General features: G+C 39.7%; 1 protein-coding gene across 4 annotated transcripts in view; it reads left to right on the top strand.

The window, feature by feature from the left end:
• The window catches only part of CDKL5 (cyclin dependent kinase like 5), a 190105-nt gene that overhangs the window by 118997 nt on the left and 45464 nt on the right, over positions 1-25644 (top strand). For all 4 annotated transcript variants that reach the window (XM_067566076.1, XM_067566077.1, XM_067566075.1 and 1 more), the window contains exons 7-9: positions 778-837; positions 6947-7037; positions 18190-18379. In XM_067566076.1, coding sequence (XP_067422177.1) covers positions 778-837; positions 6947-7037; positions 18190-18379 — 341 coding nt within the window. The remainder of the gene's footprint in view (positions 1-777; positions 838-6946; positions 7038-18189; positions 18380-25644) is intronic.

Below are 25644 nucleotides of genomic sequence, written 5' to 3'. Positions count from 1 at the left end.
ATATAAAATTACAATGGAGACACTGCCAAAGGAAAAGGAATTATGAAAATGTTTATTAAGACTCACATTTTCCCCTTGTGCTCTTTATCCTTCATTATTTGTGTGACATACTGTAATGTGTGGCTTTATCTAATTTTATTATGTTCTTACTTTATAAAACCTTGTTTTCCTGTGTGATTCCACAAGGGTGAATTATTTTTTTAATGGATGGTTTCAATAATGGAATTCAAATAGAGTACAAAATGACCTATAAATGAAATTAAAGAAAATACAGGGAAGAGAACTTTTCTCAGTACTATACAAAATGTTTCTGAATAAACAACATGTTTATGAAACTAGAGAGCAAATATATTTTTAGAACACAAACCCAGTGAACCCTAGAAGGTAATTTTATTTGTACAAATGTGGATCATACATATCCTATATCTTGAGAATAAACTGGATAATTAAATGAGATTTCCACATGCATATGTTGATTTTGTGCCCTTGCATAAGTGCAAGTGCAGATTTACTTTTCCCATATTTCCTTTGAAAAACTTTATAAAAGAAACCACAATACAGAAGCTCTGAATTCTATATGTTTAGAAAAGTACAGAATTGTTTGAAACTTTGAGTTGTACCGGTTACAAGTACTTTCTCTTACGGTCTATTTTTGTTATCACTGTATGAATAGCTGTAATTCTCTGAGAATTAAATAATGGTGTTTAGCAAGTTGAATATTTAAAAACGGAAGTTAGGAACTGTCTTATTTTTTTTTCTTACTGTGTGATATTTCAGATATCAAACCGGAAAATCTCTTAATAAGCCATTGTGATGTTCTGAAGCTGTGTGACTTTGGTAAGTTGATTACTTTTTATTTTATGAAGGAAGCACTTTTTAGCTTAAAAATTCCACATTGTTTGTTTATAAGTTCTACAGCATGTGTATTTTGAGCACATTTTACTGGTCAGTATTCATTTTATTCATGTTTCTGGGTAGTATATTAATTTGAAAAGATCTCTAACCTTTGATTTGGACCTATTGTAAAGTATGTTTTTAAATAGTCATTCTATAAATGAAATGTCATCCCAAAGATATGTTGACATATTCTTATATAGTATTCATTTTCTTTTCAACTATTGGCCGAGATTTCCTTAAGTTCAGTTCAGAGGATGATCAAATATGAGGCTTGCTTAACTGTATGGACCTATTTGGCCTGCATATCAGTTATTTCTCATTTATTCTTTGTTGCATCATAAATATTTAGTATGTTGAATAAGTATTGTTTTACTGTATGCATGGTTTTCATGGACTGCCTAACTGATATATGTGAAGTAGCACACCATATTACAAGATGCGACGTGTTTCTAGTCTTGAAATAAGAAAAAGTATATAGTGGTATTTAAGAAACAATATGTGATCATATAATTAGACTGCACTGTAATATGTGTGCCAGGAAGCAGAGTTAAGGTCATGTGCAACCTTAACTATGGCATTTCTTGACTTTTGAGTGCTTAACTGTGCCACTTTAGGCTCTGATTCTGCAAAGCCTTAAGTACTTCAGTAGCTTTACACACATGAAGTAGTCCCTATTGACCCCCGCTCAAGATCAGGGCCCCGTTGTAGTGGGTGCTTTATTAACACAGAGTAAAACACTGTTGTGTCCATAAAGAGTTTACAGTTTCATTAACCCTGTTAAATGAAACCCAGTTTTGCAGGAGTACTCCAGAGCATTTCCTGGTGAGGGCTCTTTCCATGTCAGTTGCCAATCAAATCTCTTCAGTTTTGGCTGAGAAGAGGAGCTGTTCAGAAAACAAAACTGCAAAATTTAAAAAATAGACCATTTTTGCTTAAACGTTCTTTCACAGGCAGCTGATCTCTTTTTAAAGGGAGATGGGCCTCAGTCTCATGTATGACACACACCTCACTCATTGAGAAAATGAGTAATGTCATGTGACAAGTGGGTCATGTGACTAAATTGGTCATCTGGAGTTTTATAGGAGTTGCCTGTGGAAAGCCAGAAGAGGCCTTATGTCATCTCCACAGGGAGACTTCAGATAGTGAGTAGCTGCTTGATATGGAGCAGAAGGATGGTGTGAGCAGCCCTACACAGAGGCTCTTCTTAGCTTCCAGGGACAGGGAGTCCCTGAGCTGTTCAGAGAGCCTGTTCCAAACAGAGGCTGAAGTGTAGGAACATTTGGCTGAAGGAAAGGCCAGGGAATTTTGTTTCTTCATTTGAATTTTGTGACTAAACCAGATCTCTAGAAGGGGTGTTAATGTATACATGAAAGCCTTTGTGAGTTATTCAGGAGTCCAAGGGGGGAAACTGAGGCAGCAGCGAGCATGAGCAGACTGGATAGGCGACAGATGCTACACATTCCAACAAATGATGAACCCAGAAATCTGCAGTCTAAATTGAGGTGTCTCAATTAAGATCAATTTATTTTGTACTAGAAAGAAATTCATAGCTTTGGAAAGATGGAACAGTTTTATGGGGAAATGAAATCCAAGCAAATTATGTGTTCATATTGTGGTTGACAGCTTTGCCACTAAGAGACAGATAGTGATGAATCCTGGTTTCTCTCAAGCAGTTATTCTACTTCATATATAGTTTATAAGCACAGTGATTTTATTCACCATGAATAATGGCCAGACTTTTCCTACATTAAGTGGAAAAGAAAGCCATACCATAATGAACATACAATACCTAGTAGAGCTATGGGAAACTTTATTTTTGTTCTCAGACTTTCACTCAAATTCTTCTTTGATTAATATAGGCTAACATGCTTAGAATTTTGCTTTATATTTCAGGTTTGACTGAATTCAAATCACAAAGGAATTTGGAATTAATTATAATAGCTTCACTCAGTTTTACTACAAAGTGACAATGTTAGACTAGGATCAGGAGTAGTTAATAGGCAGACCACGGGCTAAATTGGGACTGCCAGATGCTTTTAAACAGACCCCAACATCTTTTTATTTACTTACCATTATTATTATTTTTATTATTTTCTCTGGAGTCTGGGCTTTGACTATACCTTGACCAAGAAATTTGGACCATGACAAAAAAAATTGACTACCTCTGGACTAGATTAAAACATTATTTAATACAACCAATTTCAGTAAAAACGTTTTTATTGCACTTTGTAACCATATGAGTTTCAAGCACACGTTGTGCTTCTTTGGCTAGATTAAAATTTAAAGGTATGTTAGCTAATAATGCTAATTAATCCATAGTAAATATCTACACTAGCCAAAGCTAAACTGGTCTAGTTAAAGCCTTGTCTACACTAGATATTTTCAACGTATTAGTTAGCATGTGTTAGCTAACGTGCCAATGTCACATCTTAAATTTTAGTGTAGACAAAGCCATTGAGAAATGGTTAATTAAGATAGCATACTTTACCATGAGGTTTTTTAAGATGGAATTGAGAATGTTGAGTCTGACGTGTGAACTGTTCATGCCTAAATAGAATTGAATGACAGTTAGCCCTTTGCACACGGGTAACATTGTATATGAATGTAAATTTGCTTCATATCCACTAAAATGGATGGTGTAGGATAAATGGACTGCTACAAAAGTGATTGTGAAATAATAGCTGTCAGTGCCTGGTCCCACTACTTTGTCCAGAAGATACTTGGTACCCCAATCAGAAAAGCCACTGTATCCTCAAAGTATGGCCAGAGAGAACCACAACTGTGCTAGCGCACATGTACACAAAGCCCTGCGCACTCTTTCTGAAAATTGCATCCAAGTGTTTTAGCACATAGTTATACCACAAATAGCAGTGTATTCCACACATGAAAGCAATAAATGCTAACAAAAAGTCCATAATCCTGCCACAGTGCAGATATTTAAGTGATAGGACGCTCCAACGCAATGGCAATAGGACGAACCTATATGATTCCATTATGTTGCAGAAGACCTATTAATACATCACTTCCCTTGTCCCAATGCTTCTCTCATCTCTACAAATTCACTGTACTGTGTTCTGTACATGTGGTGGTGTTTAATATTAGGCTTGTGTGTAATACTTGCCTGGACATGTCGTGTAGGCATAGTTTCTGCCAATAGGAATGAAGATGGGAACAGTACTGAGTGTAAACTGATTGCAACAGATGCATCTGACTATTGTTGGAAGCACTTTGGCATTCCAACTTGTGTATCAGCTGTGTTGATAGAATTTCCACCCCACTGCTTCAGAGCTACTTGTCCAAACAATCTCCTAATATCTACATGGTATTGGCCATCACGTGCTGTGTAAGCATGTTGACATATAACAACCTTTTCAGTACTGTGAGACAGGCAGTATGGCATTCACAGCATTTTAATAAAGGAACCAACCACCACTCCACATAAATCTATGTACCGTTAATATAACATTCCTGTTCTCTTCCTGCCTCCCCTTAGTGAAAAAGAAGACAGGATATGATATGACTTCATTATTATTTTTTCAGTCTGCAGAAGTGTGCTAGATGTTTTGGTATAGTCCTAAATTGAGGGGGAAAATTACAGAGCAAGTAAAAGACAAAGTCCCTGCTCCAAAAATGTTGTTAAAATTTTAGTTGTGATAAAAGTTAGAATAACTAGCAAAGAGGGGTGAGGGGAAAGGTGGTGGTAGAATTATTCAATAGTTAAACTTCAATACAACCACACACATCTGTTGCCAGTTGAGGCCCAGAAGCCCACTTTACAATATAGGCAGCAGGGTGCCTCTTAGAAGGTGTCAAGCAATCAAGGATTTTGTCAGCCATCTTCCAGCATAATATGGTAGAATCAAGTTGCCATCAAGTGGATTCTCATATTGCATGGCAAAGCAGCGTTCTTCTTAAGCCTATAGTATTAATTTTCCTTTCCCATTGCTGTACCATGTCAAGGCTGAGCATTTTTAAAGTCAGTTGCTTATTTTTCTCAGGATTGCATTAGCTGCTGATGAATATTCAATGTGTCCAAAAGTCCCTGATTGTGACCAAATTCCCTTTCAGTTCCTGCAGGCTGGCTTGGATGGAAGACCCATCCTTGACTATGTTTTGTTGATTTTTCCATATTCTTTTGCTGTAACAGGATTGTGTTCCTCTCAATCCTTTCAGTCCCAGGCTGGATGCTACTTGGTATTTTCTTTCTTGATTCTCTCTTCCAAGCATATGAATGAAAGGTTTTTCATTTACATGATTAATATGATAGGCCAATGTCACCTTTGGCTGAGGCAGTACTGTCTGTATATTTATACAGATTTAAATATTTATTTTTTTAATTTAGATTTAGAAAATGATCTAATTCCAACTCTAGGCAGATGGACAATATTAAAAAAAACTCTTTCAACAATATAAAATAAAACCTATATCAATACCGAATTCATCATCATCCACTCAACCCAACAGACTAATAATAATTTTTACTACCATCTTCTACTCACAGATCTAAGAGAATGGGGAACCTAGTGTTTCCTGAAGGACAATGGAATTGAGCTCTGCCAGGCTAGTGTAAAATGAGATCTGCATCCAGAATAAAAGATCACAGCCTTTGCAAGCACAGACCTGTGGGGAGGAGGGAGGAAGCACTCTTGACAGGTGCTGCTGTTGCCTGAGAATCAGAAGCAGAGAGAGCGAGCAGTTACTAAGTCCAAAAATGAAACTTTTTTCTTCCTTACTTACAAAACAATGGAAGAACTCTGGGATTTGATATCAGTGGACTGTCTATCAGGCGCTACAGCCATATCCCAGGAGGAGAGAGTTATGAATATTTTACCTCTGCATTTCAGTTTGAACAACATAAAAATTGGTCTCATTTTGTTCTCTGGTAAAGAGTGCCACATACAGAGTCTAGTTTCTGATATCTGTTTGGCCCCCGTCCTGCCTGAATATTATTTATTTATTTAGCAATGACAGCATGCTTGGCACTTTACAAAAATGATGACAGTATCTGCCCTAAAGTGCTTATTATTGGCTTCATCAGCTGCAGTTTCCCTGTGATGTTCAGCTGACTTAGTAGGTTCTGAATGGGGTACAGTATTTAAAAATTCAAAATTATTCCTCCTTTTGGATTTTCTACTGTACCATCCTCTTTGTGTCTGTTATGGAAACTCTTTTTTACGGGTACCGTCTTTGCACAGTTGCAGATATATAGCACATTGTTGGTGTTAAACAAATAATCACCTCTGGGAGACTCTGATCCAAAGCCATTAAGAGCCTTGTATTAAATTTGGTGCTCAAGCAGATAGGAAGCCAGCGCTGTATGCTGAGCATTTTATGAAGTATTTATCCGTAGTATTTTGGTGGGCTGCTGCATATTGTAAGAGTTGTAGTTTTTGGGTGGTGGTCATATTCACCCCAGGGTAAAGTAAATTATAGTAATCTAACATGAAGGTGACCAATGCATGAATCAATGTGGCAAGGTTCTCGCGTGAAAGGAGTAGGTGGAGGCCTTTGGCTAGACAAAGACAGTAGACCTTCCTTACCATAATTGTAATCTGTGTGTCTGTCTAGGAGCAGTGAGAAAGCTACTCATTGGTGAGCACACTACTGACTGATTATGTTGAGCTCTAACTTTCTTCTATAGATACATACCCTTTCCTGCTACATATGGGATCCCACAATGAGACTTAGTATCTAAGTTTGACTATATCTGGTGCAATTTACTGAGAGGCTGTTCAGCCAACCCAACAATGTTCCGTGCTGGTGAAGACTCAAAACCGTAGACCTCTGTGGGACAGAGGTCAGCTGAATTTGTCATTGAAACAGAAACACACATTTTCACCAGTATATGAACACAGGCCTAGATTTAAAAAGCAATAGGATAACAATAAAATATGTAATATTAATCAGTTACACTTAATACTTATTTAAGGCATTCATTCCAAACCAGATGATATAAAAATTGATTTGACCTTCAATGCCATAATCCAATAGTAGTATGTAAGTCCTCATTTAGGTGGGGACATAATCTTTTGAATGATCTTTTCTGCAGGCTTTGCTCGGAATCTCTCAGAAGGAAGCAATGCAAACTATACAGAATATGTGGCCACCAGGTGGTACCGTTCACCTGAACTCTTGCTTGGGTAAGTATACTTTCTAGAAGTAATAGCTATCAGATATAAATCTTGTATGATCCAATGCATTTACTCAAGTACTTTTGTGAGGTTCAACCATTGGATGTGGTAGTTAGTTAATAAATTGATTTGATTGTCTCATTAATTACTTTGGATTATGTTTCTTGTGAGGTGGCTGGACACTGATATGATGGTATATTGTGAATAAATTGCTATCTTGATTGCATAATTATACTTTAAACCATCTTTTTATTTTTAAAAAGGGTATTTAGTGCTTGTGAAAGGTGCTGGATTAACAGACCTGGAGTGTGAAATGTTTTGTTAGCCACAGAATGGATACAGCACAGACACTCTGCTCTGTGTTCCATGCTGCTCTGCTAACACTCCTCACCCTGAGAGGGACCCCACCACTCTGGCTTGAGAGTGTAAATCATTCTCCATTTTATCCTTGCCAGCTCTGCAGAGATGACTAATGAGCAAGGTGCCAGTTTTGAGGGTGTCTTTTTATTTGCCACGAGGACACATGTCCATGAAAAACCTGTGGAGGCAAGCATTCAGCTCATTTTACATAAGACACTGTGATGCACCGCTTACCCCATACATGGTGTGAAAGAGTTGATATGAGCCTGAGAGGTCAATTAACCTGTTTGCTCACACCTGAAGTGTGGGCCAGGATTACTTAGAAATAGCTGGGGAGAGCAGGACTGGTTTCAATAAAGAGCTCAGCTGGGAAGAGGAATTATGGGTATGTCTATACTGACAGCACTGCAGCAGCACCGATACAGCTACACCGCTGCAGAGCATCTGGTGAAGACTCTCTATGCCCCCAGAAGAGAGCTTTTCTGTCAGCATAAACCTAAACTCTCCTGCTGACATACCGTTATGCACATTAGTGTTTCTGTCAGTGTAATTTGTCACTTGGGGGTGGAATATTCCTATCCCTGAGCAACATAAGTTTTGCCAACATAGGCTGTAGTGTAGACATAACCCTAGAGAGAGGGAACTCCCCCACTCCTCTGTTGTAAGAAGCAGACTGAAGAAAGGCTGAGAAGGGAGAACACTAGATAGGCTTCTCCAGGGGTGAGATGGAAGCTGAGATAGAGCCTGCCCAAGCCCTTGAGAAGGAGTGAGCCAGTTCCTGGACTGTGGTGTGGATTAAGTGACACAGTGGCTACCAGCTGAGCCTAGTTTGGCTGAAAGTTTGGTTTTTTCTATACGTTACTGTAGGACTTTGGTAAAGGACTCTGGGGTCTCAGAAGAGACCGGATTCTACCAAGTGGTCTGGCCCAAAGATAAGGACACTCCTGTGGTAGAATAGGCCAATAGACAGTGGAGGAAACTGAGGGAAAAGTTGCTGCAGTGTTACAGCCAGACAGGAGGCCTGTTGGGGCAGAAACTTTGACACAGGCACTGAACAGCCAACATGCAGATAATACTTCTTCTCTGAGTGATTCACACTTGCATTCAGCTCAGGTTCACACACAGAGAGCTGGAGAGGTTTCTGTAGCAGCACCTGTTGAGCTGCGTACATGCCCTATGCCTCCCCGTGGCCTCAGCCAAATCTGCTTAAGGGAGGTGTCAGCCCAGCTTCCCTCAGTTCCTACTCACCACCTCTGGCCTGAGTTGAAGCTCCCTGTACAGTTCATCTCACAGTTACTATACAGTTAGCAATTTTTTTCTCTATTTGCTTTTGCAATTCATTTTTTGTAGTTAGTTATAATTTAATAGCAGAACCTGTTAGTAATAGTTTAGTTAGTTTTAGGATAGATCCCAGTGGCATGCTATTACCAGGCTTCAAACATTGGTCATCATGTGGGGTAGCTACCGAAACAGTGATAACCACATGTGCTGCTACCTCTTCTGCCTTGGTAATGGGCATATCAAAGAGAGGTGCAGTATTTGTCGCTTTTTTAAAACAAGAACTCAAATCTCTAGAGACTCACACCTCACATAGCATCTCAAGGAGCAGATGGCACAACCTGCTTCGGCATGGGGACTTCGGCATACAGCCGCACAACCAGCCTCTGAGGTAGGAATGATCTCGGACAGGCCTTTGAACTCAGCCTCCTCTCCACAAGGAAGAAGGGATTGATCCACCTCTATGGACTCTTCATGAACAAGAACCTATAAAACAGACAGGAAACATTCCAAGTCCAAGAGAGACTCCTCTACATTAAGAAGGGACACCAAACATCACAGGGAGTCTTCCAATGCCCACTGTAGAACCAGGCCTTCATCCCCTGGCTCCCTGGTACCAAAATGGGATGCTACTTGTACCATACCATTCTGATTTAATGCTTCCTCCCAACTGATTTGGCTCATAATTGTTTTCAGCTGTGTGAAATTGGCCCTAGATACTTCTATGATCAGTTCGTTTTTATCTCTTAAGACAAGGCCTAATGAAGAATTTCCTCATTTTGGATACAACACTTTGAGTTAGGAAATCAGCATCTATAATGTTCAGAAATTCCAAGGATGTTTTAGTACTGGCAGCATGAGACCTCCAGCATCTGTCACACAGATTGAAGTCCTCCATGATCATACAGCTTTTTTTTCTTGCACATTGCAGATTGGTGTGTAAGGAGTTACCTATTCCCTAGTGTGATTTGGTGGTCTGTAGCAGACACCAATTAAGACCCCATCTTTACTTTATCTGTTAGGACACAGATCCATAAGCATCCAGGATCATTTTCTTCTGAGTTATCAGTGACTTGGAAACAGGTAGTGCCATTTTTGACATAGAATGCCACTCCCCCATGCTTTTGTCCACTCAATCCTTCCTAAAAATGTTATAACCATTGATTTTAGCATTCCAGTCATAGGAATAATTCCACCGGGTTTCAATAATAGCAATCAGATTAAATTTATACTTATATTTAGGGCCCTACCAAATTCAGTCCATTTTGATCAACTTCTTGATTCTGTGATTTTAAAAATGGTAAATTTCATGGTTTTAGATATTTAAATCTGAAATTTCATAATGTTGTAACTGTGGGAGTCCCAACCCAAAAGGGGGCTTTTGGGGCAGTGGGGGGCGCGCAAGGTTACTGTAGGGAGGATTGTGGTATTGCCACCCTTACTTCTGCACTGTTGCTTGTGGCGGTGCTACCTTCAGACCTGGGCTCCTACTCAGCAGCTGCAGAGCTTCCTGCAGCCAGTTGAGATTCCCAGAGATGGGTCTGACCCAGCCCCCAGAGCTGGAAAAGAGGAAGTCCCGTCCCTCTCTAGCCCAGCCAGGACTAGCGTCTGGAGCCTGGTGCACAGTACAAGCCCTCAGCACTGCCCCTCCCCTTGTGATGGAGTCCCTGGGGTGCAACTTGGACTATGGGACGCTGAGCCCTCTGTCCCACCAACCTGGGGTATCCCTCTCACACTGTAATGCTGTGTCAAGCTGCAAACCTCTGACAGGCACTGCACTTACACAGACATCCACAAGGAGGGACACACTGAGTTACATGAATGCCCTTCCAGCCACTCATGAACCAACAATAGAGATACACCAGTCAATTCCCACCAATTCCCCAGGCTTGCACCCCAGAAACGTACCATCTTGCACTGATCAGAAGCTTGGCCAGTGTAAATTCATTACCCAGTTCGCCCCGCCCTCAATGTGGAGAGGAAACACACTAGCCTTTGTAAATTGAGCTGAGGTTTCCCAAGCACTTCAGCCAAAACACACTGTTTTAGGTAAAATATAAGAAAGATATATTAACTACAGAAAAATAGTTTTTAAGTGATTATAAGTAGCAAGCATAGAGATCAAAGTTGGTTACTTAAAAAATAAAAATAAATTCATAATCTGAGTTCTACAAACGAAACAGGATTTGAATCAAACAGTTTCTCACCCTGATAGATGCAAGCAGGTCACAGATCCACAATACATAGGCTGGAACTGCCTTCCAGCCTGGGACCACCCTCCCCCATAACTTCACATACAATGATATCAAATACAATCCAACAGGATATTAATGTTCAACAGTTCAAGACTTTTAAAATGATACCTCACAAAGCATATTTCGTACAAAACATATAATAATTATATAACAGTGGTGCATATGGGGATTCCAGGTGCTGCTTTGAGGTACGGAGTGTCACACCCCTACACTAGCCATATTTCATGGAGGAGATTAGATTTCATGGTCTGTGATGCGTTTTTCATGGTCTGTGAATTTTGTAAGGCCTACTCATAAATTAGCAATTCCAATTCTTCTTGTTTGTTACTAAGGCACCTAGCATTGGTATGCAGGGAATTAAAGAATTTCTTTTCTTCATGTTCTTTGGTTCCTTGATTTAAGTTTCTTGTCAATATCTCAATATTGTTCTGAGTGCTTAATAATCTCTCTTTTTACCTTGAGCTTTTGCTATATAACGCTCTCCTGACTACTCTAGCCAGCCTGTCCACAAAGAGATTGTTTCCCCTTCTACTACAGTGGAGGCCATCCAAACTATATAGCTCCCTCTCCCTATAGTTACACCAATGTTCCACAAAATGAAAACCCTCCACCTTATGCTAGTTAGGAATTTTCTGCCTTCTGTCTTGCTTTGCTCATGAAATAGAAGGATTTTAGAGAAGATTGCTTGGAGTGCTGCCAAGCCACAGGAGTTTCCTGAGATTTATTGTTGGAAATCAGCATTATTGGTACTTCTCTTCAGAATGACCTTGGCCCTACATGTGCATGGTAAATACATGGCATGGTGCTACCGATATGGGAAGGAAAAGGATTCACATCTTCCTTACCTAGATGGTTGGTTAGTTTGGGGCAAACCAGAAACTCAAGTTCTCCATAACATCCGCATCACCCACTGTCTCTTCGATCATCTGGGTCTCATTATAAACAGAGAGAAATCCATATTACTTCAGACAAAAAATCGTGTTCATGGATGTTCTACTTAATTCTACAAACTGAATGACTTTTCTTCCTTAAGAGAGGTATCAAGTAATTCACCAACTTTGTTTGTCCCTTAAATTCCACCTAACTACTATGATATGGGTATGTTTGAGACTCTTCTGCTTATGTACTACTACATGCGAGGCTGCACCTGCGCATTCTCCAAGGCTGGCTAAAGTTTTTTGACCAAATTTCCGTGTTCTAGACAAGTTGGCCAGAGTTCCCCAAATGGTTATGAGGTCCCTGGAATAGCGGCCAAATCAGAACAATGTTTTCAGAATCAGTCCCTTTGTCCCTCTCTCTCTCCCCCCCCATACCCCCCCATAATGATCATAGTTACGGATGCTTCAAAGACAGGTTGGGGGGCACGTTTAGAGTCCTTGCAAGCCCAGGAGGAATGGACAGAATGAGAGGCATCTCTGCACATCAACATGCTTGAGCTCTGAGCAGTTCTCACTTACCCATGTTAAAGGCCTGTCTGTTTGGATTCTCATGGACAATATGATCGTGATATTATGTGAACAGACAAGGAAGGGCTTGGTCCAACCAACTCTGTTGAAAGGCAATGAAGCTGTGGTACTTTTGCATCAGGAAAAGTATCACCCCAATGGCTGCTCACTTACCAAGCTCTCTGAATCATTTGACCAATCATCTCAGCAAATTCTTTTACTGCAATCATGAGTGTTTCCTCAACATCAGAGTACGGGGGATCATCGTCAGAGTTGGGATTATCCTGTCATTCGATCTGTTTGCTGCGAGACACAACAAGAAATGCTATCAGTTTTATTCTTGAGCAGGTCTCCGTCTGGACTCAATAACTGATGTTTTCCTGCTGAAGTGAGGACCAGACCTCATATATATATTTCCTCCTCCTCCATTTATTCCTCAGGTCGTCCTCAAGTTGAAGCAGGATCAGGCCCGGATAATATTCATTGCTCTGGGTTGGCTGAGACAGTGCTGGTTTTTGGACCTCCACGGCCTCTCAGTCCAACACTAATGGCCTCTACCATCTGTTCCAGACCTTGTTATTACAACACCACATTTGGATGTGGTACTCGAACCCAAGCAGCCTGAACCTTTTGGTGTGGCTGTTGAATGGCTAGGTCAAACAGATAAAGCTTGTTTAAATGCAGTCCAACATGTCCTGCTTAGTAGCATAAAACAATCTACAAGGTCCACTTATCTGGCTAAATACAAGAGATTTTCAATTTGGTCAGCTGGCAGAAGTATTTAACCATTGTTTGCTAAGATTCAGGACATTCTGGAGTACTTATTGCACCTTCAGTTGAGATAGCCATTCATCTTCCAATAGATGAAAAGCCAGTATTTTCTAATCCAATGCTGGTTAGAGTCCTCAAAAGTATTATTTGTCTCTAATGCCCTTGTAAAAAATGCAGTTCCCATTTGGGACTTAACCCACAGTGCTGGTTAACCACCATTTGAGCCTGTAGCTAATTACTCTAGCTCACCTTTCTGAGAGGATTGCTTTTCTTGTTGCAATAACATCAGCCAGAACAGTGGGAGAACTTCAGGCTTTCTTTACACACAGTTTATCATAGATAAAGTGGCCTTAAGACCACATCCAAAGATATTGATGGGAGTTGTAATGGCCTGTCATCTAAACCAAATGATATACATGCCTGTATCATTTCTGAGACCACAGTCTAGGAGTGATGAATAGCATTTTCATGCATTAGATATGATATGAGCACAGACATTTTATTTAGATAGAATGCTCAAAAAGGCTTCATCTCCTCCCCCTGTTTGTTTTTTATACCAGTAGAATGAAAGGCAGGCAGTTTCAGCACTGACTGTCTCTAGTCTAGATGGACTACAGCATGCATTGCAACAGCCTAAGGGGTAGCGGACATAAGAATGGCCATATTTGGTCAGACCAATGGTCCATCTAGCCCAGTGTTCTGTCTTCTGACAGTGGTTGGTGCCAGATGCCTCAGAGGAAATGAACAGAACAGAACAATTTATCGAGTGATCTTCCCCTGCTGGAAAAACTGCTAGCTTGTTCCACAAGAACGCAAGCTACCTCTGTAGCCTTCTTACAAAACATTTCTATTTTGGACATCTGTAGGACTCTCTATATAACTTTATTCAACATTATGCTATTGCAGCTGCTTCCAGATCTAATGCAAGCTGTGGAAAAATAGTTTTGCAGTCACTATTCAGGTAGGCTCTGTGCCCTAATTCCTATCTCAACTTCTTGGGAGTCACAGAATGGAATACAAATGTGAATCACCTGAAGAAAAAATGGCTACCTACCTGTTCTGTAAGTGTTGTTCTTTGAGATGTGGTTAACACGTATTCCATGACCATCCCTCCACCCCTTCTGCATTGGCGCCTCTAAACTGTCCAGTTCTGGGCATTCTGAATGTGTGCACGCTTGAGTGGAATACACGTGACTCACATCATGAAGAACAACAGTTAGAGAATGTGTAAGCAACCTTTTTTTTCCCTGTGTGACCTTGAGCAAATTGCTTAATTTCTCTCGCTTGCCCAGCTATAAAATGGGGATAACAATATTTCCCTAGTTCATGGAGGGAGTTATAAGGAAAAAGTCATTAATACTGGATAGGTGCTCAAATACTGCAGTGATGAGTTCTATAGAAAATCTCATATTTAAAAAGAAAAAAAATCCTTGAGGTATCTACTGCAGTCTTTTCTTTACCATCAGTTTCTGCTAAAAGTTTCCTATACTTAATGGGAATAAAGCACTTCAGTATTATCAAATGTACGTTGTTATCTATATGCTGTATTTGCTAGAAATACAGAGATTTGGTAACTATAGCTGCGGTTTGCTGAGCACATACAACTCCCAATAAGCTAAATGAGAGTTACAGGTATTCAGCACCACCAATAAATAGATCTTCTCATTGGAACCATTTGTTAAAATTGATAAGTAGATAGTAGAAATTGCTTGTATATGTTAAAATTTAAACCAAGTCATTACCCTTTTCCACTATTTCCAGAGCTGTGCTGACATCATTAGGACTTCTGATACAGGTGTACGACGATGGCATAATAAATCATTATGTACAGAATGGTTGTCATTAAACCAAACTAGGGAAATATCAGTTTGTCAGCTTGTAGAGAAAAGATATCAAGATTTCAAGAAAGTACTCCATTGTAATAACAAGTTACAAAAGAGAATAAATAGTGGGCTTTTAAATTATATAACACAGGAGGGTTTTTAATAAGGCTTTGTATACTAGTAAGTAGGCTCATAAAAGAAGAAAGTGATGAAGTGCAACTTTTGACAGTAATATGCACCACAAAATGTTTATAAAACATTCAAGTTTTCTTCCTAGAAATATAAAATATTTGTACTCTTTACAATTGTGGGGAATATTCTGATTTTAAAGAGGTCTCTATATTCCTTATTTACTCTGTGTAGGGTTTGCATAAAAAGTGCAAGTACTTAACTTTCATAAGGGGAAGGAAACATTATGCAGTATCTAATTATTCATACACTATCCAAAATCTACTCACTTTAAAGAGCTTCACGTAACTTTTAATGGAGTATGTTGTACCTTTTGGGGGTTATAAATTATTGACAAATACTAGCATGTTTAAAGACGTACTGTCCTGACAGACTAACTGTATTAGTGTCTGGAAGCACAATCTGCATTCTGTGCAAGGAGGGTACTGTTTTACTTCCTTTTTATTCACTCTAGGTAGGCCTGTTGGTCTGTGTAATGTGTAGGAGTTCTTTCTCTTATCCATGCTCATCATGTCTACATTGTTTCCTCTGCTATGCAGTTTGAGGAGGCAGGCCCAGTCTGTCAGTCAGCAGGTAGAGGATTGACTTATGCTTCTGGATAATATCCCAGTTTAATCTGCTGCTGTTCTGCAGACAGGCACTTTCCTATCTTCTTGACCTACAGAGCACAGAGAAAAACTATTAAACTTGCCAGTCTGGGTCCAGAATTTTTCTTCCCTTTGTTCCTGTTTGCAAGGAAGATAAACTCTTATTGACTTGCAGGGGGTTTTAGCACATTTTCTGGCTCTCAAGGAATCTTGCTTGATAACATGAAGCAGCCTTCCCTACTCCTTCCCCAGCCTCAGGCTTTATATGGGGGATAAGCCTGCCAAGAAAAAGCCCAGGGAGAAAAGGTGCTTGTGCTCATTTACCCTACAGCATTGCTAAACTCACCACCCTTCTCCCAGTCTGAATGTACTAGCAGCATCACAAAAACAAATGGCATTAAGAAAATCCAACAGCAGGTCTTGAGGAGAGTGTCTGCTAGATCAGCAAGAGGATTCAGTGGCCCAAGCGGCTCAGTAGCTCCATGCATTACATTTCCAGCAGGGTCAAGCCCTTCTGGCACCAGAGACAAGACATCAGCAGGGCTGCCCCCATGGGCCTTTAAGAAGTTTCATTATGCTCTGCCTGACTATCCTTGGGCTGCTGCCAACACTCTTCTCCATCTGGGATAAGTATTTTTTTCTGCTTGGTGCTCCCCCTCCTGCTATGTGAAAGCATTGCAGTGTCTCATGGCAGCTTCTGGCAGGCAACCAGTCCATGTGCCTTTGTCTTCCTATTTCATCTTTTCTAGCTCCCCACCCTTGGAGCAGGCTTTTTCAATGGGCCTGTTCTTAAGTGAGGCTTCCCTGTGGAACCTGCCCAGGTGGAATCAGGCTATCTCCCTCCAGCCTGACAAGTTGACCTCCAGGGGGTCAGGGCTCAAGCTGTCTCTACGAGTAACCCTCTTGAGCCCTCCCCACACAAAGTACACCAGAATGAAGTAACTGACTCAGAACAACCCACAATATAAGGATTTGAGCATCAATGTAAGAACGGCCATAGTGGGTCAGACCCAGTGGTCCAGCTAGCCCAGTATTCTGGTTTCTGACAGTGGCCAGTGCCAGATGTGTCAGAGGGAAGGAACAGAACAGGGCAATTTTGAGTGAGCCATCCCCTGTTGTCTAGTCCAATTTCTCGAAGTTGCAGATTTAGCAACAGCTGGGTGATGCTGCTATTTACCTCCCTACACTGAGAAAGCTGACCATTTAATTTTACCCTTTGTTTCCTATCTTTTAACCAGTTACTGATTCATGAGAAAAGGAGGCAGATTTAGAACAGGATCTGTCAGGGCCCTCAATTCTTAATGACTTCTCAACCTAGAGAGTGTCAAGCTAGTCAAGTCTAAGATACCCTTTAAAACAGAATGTGAGTGCTCAGGTTTCCAATTCTGAAAAGGAAGAGAGGTGACAAAGTAGTCTTTCTTAGTTCTGCCTTTATACTAAAAGTTTGTTATTTCAGTGATCTCAGGAAAGTTCTCTGATCATTCTGCTCAAAACATAAATACCCAAAAAACAATTTCTGTCACATGCTGAATGTCCACAAAGCAATTAAAAATCCACCCTGCATGAATTCAAGTACACAGAAAATGAGCTGCTTTGTTTGTTTTGTACCACCAGCACCAAAAGGCCAAAAAACACATAAAGGGGTTGCTAGATTACTGAAGTATTGAGTTGAAGTATGTGAAACGGAGCAAAATCTTAGTGGGAAGATCAAAGAACACCAGACAAGGGATTACCTACAGCCAAGCTAAAAAGTCTTGTTCTGTGGAGAGATCTGCCAGGCAGCAATTTGGTTATCTTACTTGTATGTTTACCAGACACAGCGAGTTAGAATTACGTGCCTTTCTGGACATTGCCTCCAGCAGGAGAGTCCTGCATGCTATGATAAATCAATTGTTTTCTTAACCATTTTTTTCAGCTTTTAAATAGTTATTGGAGGACTCTCTTTGGGATTCATTGATATTAAAATTTGTTTGTAGGAGTGCTGAGCCTGGATAAGAGAGAAATTTGATAATTTCTGTTCTCTGGGTAGCCAAGTTCACCATTCTCACTCATCTTTTTCCACTGAATAAGAAAAAAAATGTGATTCAGTTATGTTATATTTAACTTTGTTCTGTAGATGGGAAAAATCAAGAGAAGTTAATGTTAGTTTAACTTTGAATGTTAGAGTAATATCTGTTTTTCTGCTTTGAAAACATTCTTTTAGTGAGTTTTCCCAAAAAGAAAGGAAAGTCCTCAGGAGTAATTGACAGATCTGGTCTTGCCTTCTCAAACTGCAGTGCAGTTAGAAAACTCACTGTATAAATGGGGAGTTTAAAGAAGCACGTATCAAATTTATTTTTCCTGCTACAAGTAAGCTGAATGTAGAAAAAAGTTAGTTAATAAATACAAATAGCTAGATTATAAAGAAGATATTTTTGTTGATTAGTGTGAACATTGTTGTACTTGCTTTTCAGAGCCCCCTATGGAAAGTCTGTGGATATGTGGTCTGTAGGCTGCATTCTTGGGGAACTTAGTGATGGGCAGCCACTATTTCCTGGAGAAAGTGAAATTGATCAGCTTTTTACAATTCAGAAGGTGCTAGGACCACTTCCATCAGAGCAAATGAAGCTTTTCTACAGCAATCCTCGTTTCCATGGGCTGCGGGTAAGGGACACTTACCAAAAAAAACCCAAAAACTTTTCTTTCAGTCTTCTGTTGATGTGGTATTTAAACCATTGTCCAGTGGAAAATAAATGTTTTAGACCCTTTTCCCTTAGGTTTTATTTATTCTCTTATTTATTCTGAGCACTTCCATCTAAAAAGGTAAGGGATAGCCTTAGATTGTGAGGAGATCATGGATTCATAAATAAAATTGCAAAGCCTTATGGTTACACTGCTGTTACATGTGTAGATGTATACATTATCACTTACAATTTTTGCAGCTTTGCTTTCATTACTATGACTCTTTTGGCAGGTTAGATTTGTACACTCCAGCTAAGCATTTGCTAGACTAAAAAAATAAGCTTTTCTCTAGTTTGGACAGTAGGTATACTACATGGGTAAGATCCCAAAAGAGTTTTATATCTGCAATTACTGTGTTATCTCCAACAACTCGTGTCTAGAGGTCTTGTTTGTGATTTCTTACAATTTAGTTTTCGTTGTCGTGACAATTGCTGCCATTTTGTCAATTTAACATTACTCAGAATGATGAATTTCTTCTCTAATCTGAAGTATTGCACATGTTATCACAGAGGCAATACATTAAAAGCTTTCCACAGTGCAAAGTGCTATCCTGCTTTTCCTCAGTTCCAGCCATCTAACATAAATTTTGTTGGATTAATGAATTATAAAAATATTACACTGAGAAATGGAGTAAGCATATTTATTTTGGAGATTAAAAATTTCAATAATTCAGAAAGACAGGGTGGTGTTAGTGTGATTAGCATAGGGCTGGGAGTCATAAGGACCTTTATCCTAATCCTGGGGCAGTGATTTACTGGTTGTCCTTGAGCAAGTAACTGCCTCTTTATCCTCCATTTGTTGAATTGGAATAATAATAATACTTACTAATCTACCAAATGGGATTGTGAGAATTAATGAGGTAATATCTGTACAGTGCTTTGAATATGCAAAGTGCTGTAGAAATATTAATTATTATGATATTTAGCAAGTCATATGTGGACAGATTAGATAGACGAGAGCTGGAGTAGCTCTTTCCTGAGTGGAATGTTGATATCTTGTTCCAACTGCATGTACACTGTATGCTTATTCAGTAGTTTCTTAGCGGAGGAACAGCTTCCCTTTTGAATAGCATGAAACACTTAAATATAGAATTAATTTTGTTTGACACTACTAAAGTGCTTTAAGAAACTTATCTCCTCTTAAAAATGCTCTTTAGGGTTAATAAATATAATTTTCATATATTGGAAATGTGCAGATCTTACACACAAGCCAGGCCCAGCATGATCTAGTCACAAAAGTAGGAACCAGATTAGCCTGTGAAATTCTCCAAAAAAATCCATCCATTCATCTCTAGGCTTCAGGAATCCCCCCCATTACCTTCATGTATTTACTACCATCATGCGCCATCTTCCTGTCTAGGATGGGCACTTACAGTAGTATTTTACAAATTCAAATATGTACCCCTCCCATCCTCCACATGGCTTTGTCCCTTCAGTGGCGCCCCAGGGTGATTCCCTGAAAGTCCTTTCAGCCTCAGTCACTAACTACAACAACTCCAGGTCTCCTTCACTATCTCTGTGTTTTATTGTCTTCCTCCAGCAGGCCACAACCTGTAGTGTTGTTTACATATATTTACAGTCTGTAGACAGCTTCCCCACTTGCTTCTAACAAAGGGAACAGTGCTATCAGCATCTAGTCCTGCCTCTTTCAGCTGTCCTTCAGGCTCCCTGGTCCTCTTCCACACTTCTTTCCTATCTGTTTATATAATCCTAGCTGCTGGGGTTGCTTCCCCTTCAATTACCCCCTCAGGTGTAGCTCTGCTGGTGGGTATTAGAGTGATAGGGTGCTGAGTTAGCTTCTGGCTCAGCACACCCTGCTATACTTGGGTCTTGAGCAATGGGTGGCCTTTCAACCCCCCTGCTCAAGGAAGAAGACTGCTCTTGCACCTTAAAGACCCCAGAAGAGCAGCACAGAAACAAAACAAAACCCTAAAGATGTTGAGGGAGATCCCAAGACCTAAACAGAGGAGATTACTCATAGCAGAAAACACAGCTGGTAGTGTAGGGCTCTGTAATCACCATCCCACAAGTAGGTTGAGGTACATGCAGGTAGTAGAATTGGAAGTAGTTTCTAGATTCTGTGTCACTTTATCTCACACCATACATCTCTCTAGTGGCTCCTCATCCAAGAGACTATTGCATGACAATTATTCCATTTGAAAACAGGAACACTCTCCACCTAGACTCACAAGTTAAACAAGTTCTTGGATTGTAGACTCGGAATGAGATTGTTTGTTCTTAAAATGCTCCTTTTGGTAATATGATGGCCCCTTCTGAAGATCCTCTTGCACCTGTGCAAAGTGGTATAGAGCCATCAAAAGAACATTCAAGAGCCTTCCATAATTCCTTTAAGATCTCTATTAATTCACTGTAGCCAAGCTATAATTCATCTAAGCTGTGATTTGAGCTCCACATAGCAGTCTTGCTATACAAATATTGCCTTATCGCAGATAATAGGTAACCACCAGTCTCCAAAGACAAAGGTGTGAACACCAAAGCAGTTCAGTTACAGTGTATCATGGTGCAGTATCAGAAGTGGTTAAAAAAATCCACAATTGTGGATTCTCTCAGTAGGGTTTTCATAGAGCGAGAAAAGTGGTCAATCAGAAAGGATGTTCTTCCACAGATTTTCCAATACTGAGTACCTAGTAATAGACTTGTTTGTGACCATCCTGAACAAGTACAAGAAATGTTGCTCCAGGGCGGGCCATAACCTAGGCTCCATCACAGATGCCTGTCTTCTCCGTTGGTCCAATCATCTTTTATATGCGTTCCTTTCAGTTCTCTCATTCCAAAGGTATTCAGACCAAGAGACAAAGCAACTTTAATCCTTGTGGCACCTGAGTGGCCAAGTGTGACAGAGTGCTAGGAGCCAAAAGCTGACATAGCACTCTGGTCACTAAGGTTCTAGCTATTCCCCTCAGAATGGATTTAATTGGGGGATGGCCTCAATGGCTTAATTAGAAAAGACTTGGCTGATAGGCTGATTGCTCTCATTAGCTCATCAGCCGGAGGTACTGAAGGACAGGAAGGAAGCTTTCTGTCCAGTCACCAATAACTTTATCTTTAGTTGAAGATCTCCTCTCTGACGCAGGGCATGTCTCTGCATCTCAGCCTCCAAATCTCTCCACCCCATGGCATGAATGATCTCTGGTTGAATTCTCATGAGAAACTGTGCTCTTGAGATATTCAGGCCATCTTGGTGAGCAGCAGAAAATAATCTACTAGAGCCACATATGCAGCAAAGTAGAAGAGAATTTCAGTTTGGGTATCATCTCACACTTATCACCCCATCACACAGAGGTTAGACATATGTTGGACTATCAGTTGCACCTGAAATCATCAGACCTTTCAGGTCCATGAAAGTCCACCTGGCTTCCATATCTGTGTTATATCCACCAATAGAGGGATTTTCCATTTTCTCTCACCATCTGGTTTCTGGATTCTTGAAAGATCTGCTCAATGCTTACCCTCCTGTTTCTGATCCGGTACCAGTTTAGGATCTCAACTTAGTCATCTCCAAATACATAGGATCCTCCTTTGAAACTATGATGCCAACCTTTAAGGTCTATGAAGACAGCATTTTTGGTGGCAATCATTTCCTCAAAGAGGATTTCAAAACTTCAAGCTCTTCTGATTGACCCTTCTTTCATGATCTTCCATAAAGATAAACTGCTCTTTTGCCACACCTAAACTTATGCCTAAGGTAATGTATGCTTTTGACTGGAACTAAATTATTAATCTTCTGGTGTTTTTCCCAAAACCGTATTCTTCCAAAGCTGAAGAAAGACTACACACCTTAGACACTCATAGAGTTTTGGTGTTCTGCTTGGATTATGTTAGGTCCTTCAGAGCCTCTCCCAGGGTTTATATAGCCTAAGAAAGTTAGAGGGCAATTAGTGTCGGCTCAGAGAAGTTCATGTTTATTTCCGACTGCATTAAGCTCTGCTATGATGTTGTCTCTCCTCCACGGAGAATAACAGCTCAATCCTCCAGCGTTCAGTCTGCTACATCATCTTTACTGAGCAATGTCCCAACAGCAGATATCTGTAATGCTGCAGCATGGTCATCTATAGGTACTTTTTCTAGACATTACGCCATCACTCAACCCTCTCGTAACAATGCCAACTTCAGCAAGTCAATGATGATCTGTTCGAATGATTTGAAACCCTTCACTTGTAAGAGAACTGCTGATGAGACACCTGCTATGGAATATATATGTGCACAATCACGCAAAGGATGAAAAGCAGTTACTTAACTGTACGCTAACTGTTGTTCTTTGGGATATATTGTGCACATGTACATTTATTTCATCACTCTCCCACCTTGCCTGATTCTTTTGGACATTATGTACAATGATGTGAAGGAGAGGAGAGAGAGGCGTTGCACACACTACTTTTATGCCCTCGTTTGAGGGCACAAGGAAATCTGATGTGTCTGTACTGTCTAGTAGTCCTGGTGGCAAAAGTCGGTGACTCAAGTGCACTGCCCACATACACCTGCAGTGGAATGTAAAAGTGCCCAACACACCTTGAAGAACAACAATTAATGTACAAGTGAATAGCTAGTTTTTATCCCATTTTATGTCTATCGAACTACTTGTCTGCTTGAAGATAATCATGTGCATGTTTCAAGGATTGGAACCTTAATGTCTATTCTTTCATTAAATCATTGTTTTATTGTGATGGGTTATGATGTATAATAAAATATTGAATTAACTTAGTTTTATTAAAAAGAAGGAAAACAGTCAATTTTCCATCCAACATGCCTTTTGGGTGGTTACAGATCAAGCAAGATCAGTGAGAAATAGTCATAATAATAATTAATAAAGTGGCAGGTCTTAATGTTCTATAAAAGCCCAAATTACACATCAGACTGATATAGGTAGAGGTTCTGAACGTATTGGGTGGACTACGCTATATGAGAGGCTACCTAGACTTTCTGACCAAGAAACCTCTCGGCAACTTTTCTAGGTCACTGTGGTGTACATGAACCAGTTATTCCTTGCCATCTTCTCAGTGTAAAAAGTCCAGGGACGTAACTTTTACTTGTCTGTAAATATCCCATTTTATACATTTCTGACTTTGTCACTACTGATAATGAAGGATTGCTTTAGCTCAATCAAAATTAGTGGTTATCAGTAATGGCTTTTTCCATTCTCCTTCAGAAATTTAAGAGTACGTCCAAAAAAAAAAAAAGATGTGTGAGTAGGGAAACGTTATTTTTAATCCTTTTTACAGTTTTTTCTGCTCATTTTCATGTCTGGCCAAAGAGTTCTTAAGAGGACCATTCTTGAGTCTTTATACATGCTGAATATTTTTGATATCTGAGTGATGAAATTACTTTGATAAAAGTACCAAACAACTCTCAGTAAGATGGTCTGTGCTATTGGTAATGATTATATAAATACTAAGGTGCAGAAGTTCAATCATTTAGATCACGGTCAGGTGGGGAACAGACTAGGGATAAACATCCCACCCTTCATAGATCAGCTTAGTTCACTGGAGCTCAATTAGTTTTAGCTACTTGACTACTCCCTTTTCCCTTTTCTTTGCATCGTTCCCACCTCACCCAAGCAACTTTTGTCTTTTCAAGCTTTCATCGTTAATTATCAGTGAAGAGAAGAAATTGTGTGGTGTTGGTCACATATTGGTTTATAATTTTAATATTGGGAAGGTTTTAAGTTAAGTAAATTATTCCTGGAAATTCCTGTCCTCCCAGTAACTAAATCCCATATCATTAACATTACCTATTTAGAAGAGTCGCTTTCACACACTCGCACACTGTTTCACAAGAAAATAACTTGTAAAAAGATTTTGATACATTCAAAATTTAACCAGTATTCTATGTATGTTTGAACACTTATTATTTATCAGACATAATTTTAACAGTTCTGAAAAAGAGATTGAACCTATAAAAGCTGACCCTGAGTCTTGCAATCCTGAGAATTGCCAGGAATGGACTTTTATAACTTAGTTGTGTATATTTTGAAAATCCAAGAAGCATTACTGCATTTATGGTTCTTTTCGTTACTGTAGTACCAGGAAAAGATCTTATCCATAATACTGTAACTTTCATGAAAATTTCATCCCTCCTGTTAAATTACTGTTTCTGTGCTCATTTTCAGGTCTAACTAAATGTCTACCATTGGTGAAGTTCACTTTTTTAAATTGTTATTGTTATAGCCCTTTCTTGGATGATGCAGTCATATTTTTCACCTCTGTGTTCTCTAAGCTGCCATAAAAACCTATAAGGTTCCACTTTCACACTCCAGATGACAGTGATGAGCTTTGTATGAGAACTTAAATAGAATAGAATTCCTGCACTTTACTCATTACACCTTACACATTCTCAGAGTATCCATGTCTCTCCTGTCCATTTTTCTGGACAGTGGGGGCTGGTCTTGTATACAGCCTTCAATTGGCCTTGGTAAGGGTTCTGTGTGTACTGCCTCTATACACGTGCCAACCTTAGCACCAGCTGGAGTTGAGCGATATTGAGTCTTAACACATTACGATATGGGAAATTATGCAACCAGTAGTCTTCTGAGATCCAATAAAATTAGTTCTGAAAGGTTCCTGGTAGACTTAATACATGGAAAGAAGATTGGTTGTTTTATTTTTAGGTGTTCTTTTCCCCCCAATAAAATTCGAAGTCATCTGTTAATTCTTGAGAATTAATTCAGTACCATTCATGCTCAAAATGGGATTATTTTGAGATCAGTTTAAACCAGAGTGGCTCTCAAACTTATTTGTAGAGCCCTGTTCAGGGATACAAAATTTGTATCTGCATCTGATCTGCAAACATCATCCGTGGATATCCACAGATTTACAGGGCTCTAGATATAAAATTTGGATCTGCATCCATCCACGATCCGCAAATATGGTCCGTGGACCATAAAGCAGATATCCACAGATTTGCAGGGCTCTATTTCTTTGATTGCACACCCCCCCTATTTTGTGTATGTAATAGTTTACGCCTTCCACCACTCAAGTACATATGCAGATACATGCGGCAGCGGTGCTTCACTTGAATCTTTTTCGGCTTCTTTGTTTTTCACTTGAGTTGGGTTTTTTCAGTTGCATGAATCAGCCAACAATCCATTGTAATAAGAACAAAAGCAAAATTCTGATTGTGATCCATGTTTACAATTAAATGGGCACACTGTGTCATAGCAAACGGATTAAC

The sequence above is a fragment of the Emydura macquarii genome, unplaced genomic scaffold, assembly GCF_026122565.2.
Source record: "Emydura macquarii macquarii isolate MOO-44397 ecotype Brisbane River unplaced genomic scaffold, CSIRO-AGI_Emac_v2 contig_2734, whole genome shotgun sequence".
Taxonomy (NCBI): Eukaryota; Metazoa; Chordata; order Testudines; family Chelidae; genus Emydura; species Emydura macquarii.
The sequence above is the reverse complement of the archived record's forward strand: the minus strand, read 5'-3'. Positions and strand labels throughout refer to the sequence as shown.